This window comes from Octodon degus, unplaced genomic scaffold (genome assembly GCF_000260255.1).
Source record: "Octodon degus isolate 3935 unplaced genomic scaffold, OctDeg1.0 scaffold00039, whole genome shotgun sequence".
Lineage (NCBI taxonomy): Eukaryota > Metazoa > Chordata > Mammalia > Rodentia > Octodontidae > Octodon > Octodon degus.
This window is the reverse complement of record NW_004524615.1, coordinates 16,191,817-16,206,431: the sequence shown is the minus strand read 5'-3', so window position 1 is coordinate 16,206,431 and position 14,615 is coordinate 16,191,817. Positions and strand designations below refer to the sequence as shown.

General features: G+C 35.8%; 1 protein-coding gene across 1 annotated transcript in view; it reads right to left on the bottom strand.

Moving 5' to 3' along the window:
- Uggt2 (UDP-glucose glycoprotein glucosyltransferase 2) overlaps positions 1–14,615 on the bottom strand; it is a gene marked incomplete at both ends in the record, with an annotated part of 229,519 nt that overhangs the window by 147,585 nt on the left and 67,319 nt on the right. Inside the window, one exon of the mRNA XM_023715197.1 lies at positions 13,305–13,365. Within this exon, the coding sequence (XP_023570965.1) occupies positions 13,305–13,365 (61 nt within the window). The remainder of the gene's footprint in view (positions 1–13,304; positions 13,366–14,615) is intronic.

Below are 14,615 nucleotides of genomic sequence, written 5' to 3'. Positions count from 1 at the left end.
TGAGAAGGTCAGTGAAATGCCCTCAGGATTTATCCTGAGATCCTGTACCTCAGATTGTAGAACCTTTGTCAGTGCAGCCATGTGGATGAGTCAAGGCCATTACTTGGCCAATGTACTCTCTGTGAAAGCCTGAGAGAGGGTTTTCTCCCCATGTGACTCTCCTTAGGCACACTCTACGTCATCGATCACTTTCCTCTTTGGCCCCATAATCTTGATCAAAAAATTTGGGACACTACCGAGGTTATGTCACATTCTTTATCAATGATTGGGAAGTTTTTTTGCCATTATTTGATTAGTTTTATTTTTTTTTTAATGGCATGTGTGCTATTTCTAGCTTTGTCACTGACCTCAATCAAGATCATGCTATTGTTCTTTGCTTCATCTTATAATTGTTGAACAAGAACAGAAAAGGAAAAAAAAGGAGACCCAAGAAATAGAAAAATTCTACAAAGAAAAATAACCACAGAATACAAAATGAGATGACTTTTAACCAGGTAGGGAGGGATAGCCAATCAAATAAATAATGAAAGTAGTAAAAGTATCTCTGGTGTTTACAGTTCTGTGATACTGCCCATGGCAGATGCCAGAAATGTGCTGTTTATCTCAGTCAAATATGCCATAGGAATTTTGCTGAGTCTGTCCTGGGTCTTGAGGGTTGCAGCTGTTTTGCCTGTGAAAGACAGATCCATGTCTGCAAGGCCAAAGCCTGGCTTCTGCAGTATAATTTGGTCAGGGATTGTAATGCCTTCTACCTTGCCTTTGTTGGCCATGACAGCTTTTGCTATTCTAGTTCTCTTCTGCTTACAAATGGGTATTAGGATTGTTTTCTCTATTTCTTTGAGATTCGCTAATGGTATTTTGATTTGGATTGCATTAAATCTCCATAGAAGATTTTACCATGTTGGTTTTTCCATCCCAAGAGCAATGGATATCTTTCCATTTTATGATGTCTTCTTCAATCTTCAACAGAGTACTATAGTTTTCAATGTATATGTCTTTTATGTCCTTTGTTAGGTTGATTCTTATGTATTTTGTTTTTGTATGCTATTATAAAATACCTTTTCTACATCTATGGAGATGATCATGTGGTGTTTGTGTTTGCCTCAGTTAATACAGTAGTACACGTACTGGTTTGTGCATGATGAACCATCTCTGTATATCTGAGGATACATCCTATTTGGTCATGATATACAATCTTGATGATTTGCTGTATTGTTTGCCAGTATCTTATGGTGGATTTTTGCATCTATGTTCATTAGAGAGATTGGCCTGTAGCTCTCTTTTTTTAGTTGGATCCTTCTCAGATTTTGGAATCATGGTAACACTTTCAAGAATGAGTTTGGGAGTATTACCTAAATGTAAATTTCATGAAACAGTTTGAGGAATAGTTGCACTAGATCTTCTCTAAATTTCTTGTGGAATACTGCAGTGAATTGATCAGGATCTAGACTGGTCTTTCTTGGTAGGTTTCTAATTACATCTTCAATTTCACTGACTGATATTGGGTTATTTAGAAACAATTTCTTCTTGATCAGCTTTGGCAAAGCATATATATTTAGGAATCCGTCTCATTTTTCTGTTTTCCATCATATTTGAATACAGGTTTGAGGTAGATTAATAATTATCTTCTGGGTTTCTTCAGGATTTCTCCATGATCTTTACTCTTCTCATTCCCCAATGTAAGGATTTGAGTCTTTTTTTTCTTTTTTTTTTCTTTTCAAAGTTTTATTGATAAACATATAGCAATGAGACAGTTTCAAATCAACTCGAAAGTACAGTTTCAACAAATAATACACTGCATACATTCTTTTCAGTGGTTAATTGCTGTACAAGATGTAGACTTGTGATCCTACTTACAAACACCATTAGAAAATATGAGTCTTTTCTTTTTGATAAAGTTCATTCAATCTTTCCAAGAAATTTTGGACTCAATGATTCTTGGCTTTGTTAGTATCAGTTACATAAATTTCTTCTCTAATCTTTACAATTTTTTCCCTTATGAGTTCTGGACTTGGCTTAATCTTTTTGTAGAAACTTGAGGTTCAACATTAGGTTGAGTTTTGTTCTGATTTCCTGATATTAGAATTCAAGGCTTTATTTTAATTCCCTCTTCAGACTGCTTTCAATGAATTCTGTAATGCCCAGTATATTTTATTGTAGATACTGTTTAATTTCTTCCTTCGTCTATAACACACTGCTTGTTCTAAAGGGTGTTACTTAATTTTCATGTTTTTGTGTAATTTTTTTTTCTGTTTCCCAATTTCATGCACTATGGTCTGATAACAAGTAGGGGATAATTTCAATTCCTTTGCCTTCACTTAAGCATGTTCTATGTGCTAGTATATGGTCTATCTCAGAGAACACCTTATTTGCTGCTGAGAAGAATGTGTGTATTGTAGTGTAGGATCGAATACTGTATAGACTTGAGTAACTATATTCACATGTTTATTTCAATTCAGGTATTTCTTTTGTTGATTATTTGTCTACTTAATCTATTTGTGATGGGTGTGGTAACTAAATTCCGCATTAAAACTGTACTACTGCTTAATTGATTTTCCATATCTGATATGTTTTATATAGTTGGTTGCACTGGTATTTGTTGCATATATATTTATGATTTTTCTGTCTTCTTTATGGTTGTTCCCTTTACAAGAATGTAGGGACCTTGTCACTCTTCATCAGGTTTGGCTTGAAATCTACTTTGTGTACAAACAGAACAGCTGAACCTGTTATTTTTGGGTGCCTGTCCCATGAAGTGCTGTTTTCCAGGCTCTAACTTTCAGCCTATGCACTTTTTTTAGCTACACATATTTCTTTACATGCAGTATATTGTTGAACTTTGCTTCTTGATCCATTCTTCCAGTCTGTATCTTTAGATTTGTGAATTGAGACCACCTACATTGACGCTTATAACTGATACATACTGGCTTATCCTTCTAATATTACTTTTCTGTTTTTGTTACCCTTTTCCCTCTGTTTAGTTACTTGCCTCCATGGCGGAGTCTATTTGGGGTCCCGGAATTGTAGTCTTTGTTATCTCTTTCTACAATATCTTGAAGAACTTTTTGGAATGCTGGTTTGTGCTGAATTTCTTTAGGTGTTCTTTGTTGTGAAATATATTATTTATCTATTAATTTTGAAAGGTAGTTTTGCAGGGTTAAAACCCATCATTTTGGGTTAGAGCTTGCTTTCTTCTAGTGCTTGAACTCCTTCATTCCAGTTCTCCTTGATGTGATGCTTAGTGTCAATAAGTCAGCTGAGATTGATGGGCTTTTGTCATAGGTGGCTTGATTGTTTTCTCTAATAGCTTTTAATATTTTGTTCTACATTGAAATTCTGGAAGTTTATTTCTACACTGAAATTCTGAAATTAATTATATGCTCTGAGGCAGTTCCCTTTTTTAAATCATGGATAACTAGATTTTTTATACATCAATTTTCTTTTTAAAAATAATTTTATTGAGAAAAACAGCAATGAGACAGTTTCAAAACCATTAGGAGGACAGTTTCAATAATTAACACATTGCATATTGTTGTCTTTGTAGTGGTTACTCATAGCACAAGACACAGACATGATATCCTGTCCACAAACACTGTTAGTACAAAACTTTATATTCATTGAATAAGTAATTGTATATCTGTACTATTTTGTATATAAAGAAACAAAATGGTCCTTCATTTGTATCCCTTTTTTCTGTTTAGTTTTGTCGGGGATGGGTATTCCATTGCCATTAAAATATGGTGTGTTAATTCAGCAAAATATTCCAAAACAATCCAGTAGTCCATAATAGTAGTGGGTTACCTGTAGTACTGGCAATGTCAGAAGTTGTTGAATTGAGCCTTTTACAGCTCACCATGTCAATATGATTTTACTTTTTATACTTTGTTTTTGTACTTTTCAACTGGATGGTTAAAAGCAACATAAAGCAAGACCTATGTAACAAGAAATGTAACTCTTGTATCTGACAATGTCAGTCAATCCCCCCAGGATTTATCCTAAAATGCTATGCTGCAGTTTGTAGATCCTTTTTCAGTGTCAGCCATGTGGATGGATGAGTCATGGCCATTACTTGACCAGTTCGCTGTCTGTGAAAGCCTGAGAGAATATTTTCTCTCCATGTGACTCTCCTTAGGCACAGTTTACATCGACAATTACTTTCCTCTGTGGCCCCATAATCTCATTGATCAGAAAATTTGGGACACAACTGAGTTACAGGATATTACAGTAAAGGTTCTCCTATGTCCTGAGTCTTCACTGACCTTGAAAGGCTAGGGCCAAAATGTTGGCTGTCCTTGCAGCACTTCTTTTTCTCTAATTTTTGGTCTGCAAACTTAAGCTGTTAACCCTCAAGCAGAGAAGCTTATTATTATTACCCTACAATGTAGGCAGTTGAGCTTAACCTATCTGTCTGACCATCTGACATCTTAGATATAACATGGAACAGGTATTTTCCATCAAGTATTGATATGTTAAACTTGAAGTCCCTGCAGAATATGAAGAATAACAAAATTTAAAAAATAAAAAATTTTTAAAAATAGGAACAATTACATAGTTTTACACAGAAATTTAGAAATCTAACCATATACAGCACTATAGCAGGACAGTCCTATGACTTTTTTCTTGTGTGTGTGTCCTGTTTTTGTTCATTACCCTTTTTTTTTTAAAAAAAAACCAAACATTTACTTGAGAGACAGTGTGGCAGTAATTGATATGTCATGACAAGCAGTACATATTTAAAAGACCAGAATGACAGGCATTCTAAGCATGACCGGACCATTACACATTGCTATCTTCAGTGCAGTTGCTTAGTTCACAGGTATCAGCATATATAGTTAGTCATGGTGAGAATCCTCCCAATTAACTGCTAGTTTCAAAAACCTACTGAAGATTCTCAGGATCATTGCCTTAACCATCTTGTGCATATAAATGTATGGCTTTGCCACTGTCATGTTTCCTAGCTTTTTTTTCTTGCCCTCTCTGTTGTCTAATCCTTAAGTTTTTGCTTTCCTTTTTTTTTTCTTTCCCTTTCTGTTGTACCTTTCCATTTTCATTTCTTCTTTTGAGTTCTTATACTAGGGAGACTATACGATATTTACACATGGGTCTAGTTTATTTCACTTATGAGTATATCTTCAAGTGGCATCCACTTAAACATGAAGGCTTTGAGTTTATCATTATTTATAGCTGAGTAATACTCCACTGTATAAAAATACCACACCTTTTTCATCCATTCCTCAGGTGATGGGCATCTTGGTTGTTTTCAAGATTTGGCTATCACAAATTGTGCTGCTATAAAACACAGGTACACATATATCACTATGATATGACATTTTCAGTTCCTCTGTGAAAATTCCCAGTAGCGGATACCTGGTTTGAATGGGATTTCCAGTCCTAGTTTTTTGAGGAGTGTCTACTCAGTGTTGTTTTAATTTACATTTCATGGATGGCTAGTGATGTGGAGTGTTTTTTTAATATATTTATTTGCTTCTTTAATTTCATCCTCTGAGAAGTATGTGTTCATATAGGATGTCCATTTCTGGATTGGGACTTTAAATATTTGGGCCCTAATGTTTTTTAGTTCTTTATACATTCTAGATAGCAGACCTTTGTCTGAGTGCTTGTCATGATTTTTTCCAAATTTGTGGGTTATCTTTTCACTTTGTTGGTAATTTCTTTTGACATGCAAAAACTTCTCAGTAAGAGGAGGTCCCAGTTGTTAACTCTTTCAAGTGTTTCCCGTGTGATTTGATTTTTGTTCATGAACTCTTTGCCTACCCCTGTGTCTCTAAGAGTTCCTCCTATTTTCTCTTCCAGGAGATTTAGTGTTTCTGTTCTAATGTTTAGATCTTTAATCCATTTGACTTTAGCTTAGTGTATGGTGATAGACTTGGGTCAAGTTTTAGTTTTTGGCCTGTAGAGAGGCAGTTTTTCCAGCACCATTTGTTAAAGAGACTATCTTTCTTCCAGTGAAAATGTTTGGCCCCTTTGTCAAAGATAAGGTGGCTGAGAGTGTTCGTAGGGGCTTCAGCATCTTCTAATCTATTCCATTGATCCTCAGGTCTATTTTGTTGCCAGTACCATGCTGATTTTATCACAGTAGCCTTGTAGTATAATTTCAAGCCAGGAATTCTAATGCCTCCTGCCTTGTTTTTATTGCCCAGGATTGCCTTTGCTATTCTAGGTCTTTCTGGTTCCAGATAAATTTTAGGAATGATTTCTCTATGTCTGGGAGATACGTCGGTGGTAGTCTGATAGGGATTGCATTAAATCTATACAGCAATTTTGGGAGAATGGCCATCTTCACAATGTTGGTTCTTCCTATCCAGGAGCATGGGATATCTTTCCATTTTCTGAAATCCTCTACGACCTCTTTTTCAGAGTAGTGTAATTTTCCTCGAAAAGATCTTTGACTTCTTTAGATTAATTCCAAGGTATTTCATTTTTCCTCGGTGCTATTGTAAAAGGTATTGTTTCTATAATTTCCCTCTCATTGTGTTTGTTATCTGTGTAGAGGAATGCTATTGACTTTTTGGTATTGACTTTGTATCCTGCTATGCTATGAAATTTGTGCATCAATTTGTTTTAGTGCAAATTCTTTTTCAATGTTTGGAAATTGTTATGCCCTTCTTTAAATATTTAGTACAGGCTCTCACTACACAAATCAGCCTCTTAGTGATCCTCCTGTTTTCAGCCTCCCAAGCACTGGAATTATAGGTGTGCCATCACACCTAGTCTCAATCACGGTTGTCTCAGCACGCCCAGGGGGGAGGGCCAGCATAGCATACTGAGGATGGAACCCCAGTGCCTGCATCTGCCTAAGCAGGTGCCCTAGTCCACTGAGCTATCTGGCCTATCATATTGCCCTTACTTCTGTGAACATATTTTCTATGATGTTTGTGTTGTCCCCTGGGTTTTCATTGACTTTTATCAATCTTATGTTATTCTTCTTTGCATCATCTAGTAGCTTTATTGGTTTTCTTTGTTCTATTGGCACTTTTACAAAAATTTTCTTTTCAGGATCGTTAACCACAATCCTGTTTACAATACTTGACAATGTGTCCTCACTATGGTTCATTCTGCTGTATATATGTTCAACAGAACTTTTCATGTCCTGGACATATGACTGAATGTTGCAGGGATTCTGTTTCTTCCCTACATTGGGCAATCATTGTTTCCATCATTTTCTTAAGTGGCTCTATTTTTTTTTAATATGTATCTTTCTATATTCAATAATCATGTCCTTCATTTACGGCCATCATCTTTGATGTTATCTGACTGATTATCTATGATTTGTTTTTCTCTAAAGCCTCATTAATTTGCTTTATTACTTCCACCATTACCAATTTTAAAGAGTCTAGGTGGCTGGCTTTCAAATTGCTCCTCCTCATTGCTCACTGGGTTTGCCTTTGGCTAGCTGAAAGTCTGGGGTTGCATCTTCTGTGTTTTCTTATTTTCTTTCTTTTTTTTTTCAGTGTAATTTCTGCATTGATGACAGCTTGCAAATCATTTATGGTAGCCCTTAAGAAATGATTACTTTTCAAAGTGATCTTGAAGATGTCGCTGGCTTCTGGATTTTGATTCTATTGCAAGATTTACCTCTTTAATTTGTTGGGAATGAGAAGTTGCTTCCTATTTGGCCTAGGAGCTGGTTCTCTGGCACTAGCCTATAGTATGGTTTATGACCCTCATGCAATGTCAGTTTTCGGATACAAGGAAGTGTAACTATTAGAACGACTAAGTCACACTGGGTAAAGTAGCACAATCAGTAGTAACAACAGTATTGAATACACCCTAGAAAATGACAAACTGTAATAATTGTCAATTTGCCAATATAACCATATGAACAGAATTTATAGTTATAAGACAAATCTAAAACATACCAGAAATTGGTTGAGTAAGTATCTCCTCAATATGGTGATTTTACTCCCAAGGGAGAAGATTTAAAAGGCGTTAGGGGAAAGAAATAGAGAAACAGAAGACAAGGGGATTAGAGATAAGGCTGTAGGGAACAGGACAATTAACTAACCTTTTTGAATTGGTGAAGAAGACCGTGGGGAGAGGGAAACGAGGAAGAAACGGAACCAAAATTAAAGTAGTATAAACAATGTTCTCACTTGTACAAAAAAAATCAAGGGAGAAATTAAAAATTAAAAACAAAAAACATAGAAAAGTATTTTTAAAAAGTCCACTAAGGGGCATGTCTTTGCTATCACTAGCTGATGAGGGGTTGTGAATGGTAAGAGCGCAGGTCCATAATGACTCCACTAAACCAGCACTAGAATTATGGCAGTCCTAAATAATCCCAGCAAACCTGGAACTTTAGTTCTGCTGCTCTTCAGGTGGCTTCTGGTTTCTGACCCTGCTGGAAGTTGAGATTTTCAGCCTGTAACACTTTGAATGTCTCCTGTTAGCTGGAACTCAGCTCACTGCCAGCTTGGACTTGGCTTCCTAGTCTACTGTTTACTTCAACTTGGTTGTACCTCACCCTCACATTTGGAACCACTACATGGAGAAAACCTTGAAGCTGTTCTGAGTTCTGAATTTTGTTGGCCCCTATGCAAAATCACTATAGGCCAATTGGCATCTTCTGTGGGTGTGAATGTGTGTGTCTGAACTCAAATAACTCACCAGGCACTACTGTCCCAAGTGTCGACTGATCTGTTCCACTGGTGAATTTCTGGAGGGCTCTGCGCTTGCCAGTAGTCACCATGGTTCTGTAATTTCCAACTGTTCTTCCTATGCTACAAGCTGGCATTAGGGAGAAATTCACTTGCCACCTCCTTTGTGCGTTGTGGTCCCTCTCCTCGCTCTCCTCATGATGCTAATTCTCATTTCAGATCCTTGCTAGGTCCTGGGGATTCATTTTCCTTCCCTTCTTCCTCAAATTACCGTATTCTAGTATTCAGATTCCAAGTATAAGAGAGGCTGTTTCTCTGTTGCTCACCATTCTACCATCTTCCCAGAAGTCCTCTAATTTTAGTTTTAAACCTTTGTTGTATTTTTTTTTTTTTAAATTTCTGTTTCAGGGACTCTTTTACAGATTATTGGATTTCCTATATCTGCCTTTTGCCTACCATTTTCTTTTACATCCTTCTTTTGAATTTTTTAAAGTTACTTTTAAAGACTACAAAATAGTGATACAAAAGTACATTAGAAACGATATAAGATTTCACTAAACAAAGTAATAGGAATTCAACAAAGGCTGCTGCATTACATGATGCTATCTCCAAATTAATTGTTCATATTACCAAATATAAATGTGTGAAATTCATTAAAAGAAAACAAAATAACAAGTCATAAGAATTTCAAAAGAGGAAAGAAATCAGAGAAAAAAATGTAAGAATAACTGTTCTTTCAAAATACCAGCAGAAATTGACAACACAATTATCCAAACCATTCTGCACATATACCTAAATATATCTTTTCTCCTTCTTTTTTTTTTTTTTCCTTTTTCTTATCCTAGTTTTTCCTTTCCATTAGTATCTGTTGTACCTTTTAGATTTTCATTACTCTTTCAGGTTCTCACACTAGAGAGATAATACAATGTTTGTACATGTGGATCTGACTTAATTCACTTACTAATATAGTCTCTAGCTGACTCCATTTATCTACAAAATCCTCAAACTTATATTTTATTACAGCTGAATAGTGCTCCATTGTGTAAAAATACCATATCTTCCTTATTCATTCTTCAGTTAATGGGTATTTGGGTTGTTTCCGAGATTTAGCAATGATAAATTGCACTGCTGGTAACATGGGTGCATGTATATCACTGTGATATGATTTCAATTCTTTTGGAAAAATACCCAGGAGGGGAATAGCTGGCTTGAATGGGACCTCTAATCCTAGCTTTTTGAGGAATCTCCATACCTACTTCCATAATGGTTATACCATTCTTTATGCCCACCAACGGTAGAGAAGAGTTCATTTTCCCCGACAGCCTCTCCAGAATTTGCTATTGGTTGACTTCTTCATATAGCCAACTTGAACAATCATCTATCTGAGAGACAGCACAGCAGCAACTGGCATATCATGACAAGTAGCCCGTATTCAGAACATCAGAATGACAGGCACTCCAAGCATGAACCTACTATTACAAATTGCCATGTTCAGTGCAGTTGCTTAGTTCACAGGTGTCAGTATATATTACTCAGGTTGAGAATCCTTCCAATTAACTTCTAGCTTCAAAAATCTTCTGAAGATTCTCAGGATTATTGCCTTACCCATCTTCTACATATAACTGTATGGCTTGCCACTGTCATGTTTCCTAGCTCTTCTCCTTTCCCTCTCTTACTTAACTAGTCCTCAAGTTCTTGCTTTCCTTTTAGTTCCATTATACCTTTCTATTTATATTTCTTCTTTTGAGTTCTTATACTAGGGAAACAATACATTGTATTGTATTGTACAATGTATTGTTTCCCTAGTATAAGAACTCAAAAGAAGAAATATAAATGTGTGACTGGTTTATTTCACTTATATCTTCAAGTGGCATCCAGTTCAATATAAAGGCTTCGAGTTTATCATTCTTTATAGTTGAGTAATACTCCACTGTATAAAAATACCACATTTTTTGCATCCATTCCTCAGGTGATGGGTATCTTGGTTGTTTCCAAGATTTGGCTATCACAAATTGTGCTGCTATAAACATAGGCACACATATACAGCAAATAATCACGAGGAGGAGAGTATGCAATATGTTAAGCATTGAAACTGTCCTACCAATTTGATTTGAAAAAAAAAATGATAGCCAACTTGTACCTTTATTTCTATTTTAATTTCTTATATTCACTATGCCTTCTACCATGCTTTATGTAATACTAATCCTCTTTTGTGTCATTTCTAGTTTTATTTCTGATACAAACAAAACATCCCCTCTATATTTATGCTATGTTCTTGAAGTTTTGTTTTCATATCCTCTTGTTCATGACTCAGCTGTACTGGGTACTGTTGTTAACCTGAAATCCTATATTTCTAAGCCTGTGCTGTTTCTCAGCTACAGCAATTTTCAAGGTTTATTCAGTGCCTATCTGAATTTTATATGGAAGTTTACTCTGTTGAGAAGTTCCCCTTTCTTCCTGATATAGTAAAATCATTAAATTGATACAGTGGTGTTACCATTTTGATGGTAAATGAATGAGGTACTTCCTTTTTTTCTTTTTGTATGTATTTGATATAGGCTTTCACTACATAGCTTGAACTTGTAGGAATCCTCCTGTTTTCAGCCTCCCCAGCAATGGAACTACAGGCATGTGCCACCAGGCCCAGACTCGGTGACCAATGCAGCATAGTGCCTGGGGGAGGGGCCAGCATGGCACATGGTGCTGGGGATGGAACCTTGGTTCCTGTTCTTGCCTAAGCAGGCACTTAGTCCACTGAGCTATCTTGCTGGACCAAGGTAAACTTTCTCGGAAGATATTCTCATGTAAGACTTTTGAGGTGCAAAGGGAAAAAATCAAGTTTCCACATTATTTTGCTTGAAAGTTCTTTACAATGTTCAAAGTTTTAAACTGAGTCACCAAATGCGTCCAGACTTTATTAGATTCTCAAATATCAACCTGGTTTGGGGCCTTTGATCACAGTCACTTTTTTCTCTTTGCTTTGCCACCAAGGGATGCATGCCTCATCACTCAAATGCTCCCTTTCAGATTATCGATGTGGACTTTTCAGTTTCTTCCAGGTATCTTCGTTACTCCCACAGTATCTCCTCTTTAACCTCATTAAGAGGCAGCCTCTGAGCCCAAAGTATCACCTGGAAGAAACCTCTAGGCACAAGGAATTCCTACTTTTGACTATTAAGTGATTAGAGAAAAAATAATCTCAATTATGTAAAGCCACTAATACCATGGCATTCCATCTTCCTTCACTCTCTTTCCTTCATTTGTCATGTGACATTACAAAAGCAAACACAGAAACTTTTATACCATTCTGCTTGAATAATGAAGGCTGTTAGGAAAATTCAAAAAGGTGCAACGATAGGATTCTCAGTCTTGAAAGACAAGTAGCAACTTATAAGGTGGTCAATGAACAAAGAATTCTCCAGGTAAGCCGGGCATGGTGGACAACGTCAAAAACTTCAGGATTCTGGGAAGCTAAGGCAGGAGAATTTCAAATTTGAGTTCCACCCTGGGCAGTTTACTAAAATACATCTCAAAAAGGTCTGAAATAAATCTCAAAAAGTTCTGAGATGCAGAGATGTAGCTCAGTGTAAACACCTTAGGTTCAGTTACCAGTACCTTAAAAGAATGCCACAAACATTATGTCCCTAACACATATGCTCTACTGACAGAGTATCATCTTCTTCATATTCACTGTAGTTGGTTGTCACCCTAAATAGCTGACAAGACAGTTAACTCTGTCCCAGTGTGACATATACTGTTGGCTAGCTAACCCACCAGGAAATGTAGTCTACTTCTTTGCTTACAACTGCTAGAAAAGTAATCATTAGTTTATTTTTCTTGCCTTCTCTATAGCTAGAGATGACCACATGATAAAAACCTGACTAATGAGATGGAAGCTAAAAACAAATGGTGTTCTAGAAAGGCTTTATTGAGTGAAATGTGATTATTACCATTATTCTTCCCTCTTTTAGCTCTGCTTACAGGTGAAAAAGTTGTAACTATGACAGCAATCTTGTAACCATAAAAGAAAAGCCAAAATGTTTTCATGAATTCCCTACAATTCTGGAGTAATAGAATCAGAATGTCTAGACAGCTACTTTGAGATTTCCTTTTACATAAGAAAAATAACCTTACTGGTTAGGGATCTCTGATTCTGGTACATTATGACATATTATGTAAAGTGGAACAAGTCACCCAAGCTACTTCTAGTGTAAGCAAGTATTTGCAAGTATTAACACAATTAAGATAATTTATTGTCTGGGTGGGGTCTAAAAGTAACAAGAGCCTATTAGGCAGAATCTTATCAAACTACTGATCAACTATGCCCTAATTGCTACACAATTCTAGTACTGTTACAGTGTCCTAGAACTGACTAGGTCCTCTTAAGTATTTAGGTAAAAACCAGTTATGAAATACAGTAACTAGTTTTATCCTGCAAAGAAAATCATACTACAACCAGAAGTTGTGGAGCGCAGGGTAAAACAAGTAGAAGACATGTCAGGAAAAATTGGCTAGACTCATACAGTATATGCTATGCATACCTTAGAAAATAAACAATACAAAGTTGTAAAAATGTCAATTGTTTTAATAATCTAAAAAGAACAAGTTAGTGTTTTATTCTTTAAATTAAAGATCCAAAATATAAAATTCTGTGGTAAAATTTTTTCAAAAGGAATTCCTACAAACCTTTTGATTTTCCTGTATTTCCTTCCTCATCTGTTGATTTACAGCAATTCTGGTCAGAGATCTGGGAAAATAAATACAGTATCATTCATGTTTTCTTAAATCTTTGAGACCAGTCTAATATTCAATGTATTATTAGTACTCTGGAAAATAAATTAAAAACTCTAAATGCTTCAAGAGAGAAAAACATACATTTCTATCTAGCCTAACTTGGCAATGAATGGTACAGTAGTTTTTTTTCTTCTACCTTTTTTTAAATTAATTTTCTTGAGAAACAAATGGCAATGAGACAGTTTCAAAACCATTAGGAGGACAGTTTCAATAATTAATACATTGCATAGTGTTGCCTTCATAGTGGTTATTCATAGTACAAGGTGCAGACGTGATATCCCGTCCAAACACTTATACTACAAATCTTTCTTCTCACTGAATTAAGAGAAAGTAGTTGTATATCTAGCCTATTTTGTATATACAGAAACAAAATGGTCCTTCATTTGTATCCCCGATTTTTGTTTAGTTTTGTCAGAGATGGCTACTCCAATGCCATTAAAATATTGTTGGTGTGTGAATTCAGCAAAATATTCCAATATAATCTAGCAGTCCATAACAGTATTGGGTTATCTGTAGGACTGACCATGTCAGAAGTTGTTGTCTTGATCCTTTTATAGCTTAGCATATTAATATGGTTTTACTTTTTATACCTTGTTTTTATACTTTTCTGCTGGATGGTTAAGACCAAGATAAAGCAAGACTCATATAACAAGAAATGTAACTTTTGTATCTGACAGCGTCAGTCAAATCCCCTTAGGATTTATCTTGAAACCCAGTAGTGCAGTTTGTACATCCTTTGTCAGTGTCAGCCACGTGGATGAGTTACTTGACCGATCTGTTCTCTGTGAAAGCCTGAGAGAATGCTTTCTCTCCATGTGACTCTCCTTAGGCACATCTATATCATCAATCACTTTCCTCACTGACCTTGAAAGGCTAGGGCCAAAATGTTGGCTGTCCTTGCAGCCCTTTTTTATCTCTAATTTTTTGTTTGCAAACTTAAGTTGTTAACCCTCCAGAAGAGAAGCTTAATGATATTATTAGCCTATAACATAGGCAGGTGAACTTAACCTCTCTACCTGTCTGAATACCAAACATCTTAGACATAGCATGGAACAGGTATTTTTCTATCATAGTACACTAGTTTTCATATGACATGGTACAGTATTTGATTCAGGTAATTAGAGGTGCAAAATTTCACTTTTTCTTTTTTTTATTTTCAAAGTTTTATTGATAAACAGATAGCAATGAGACAGTTTCAAATCA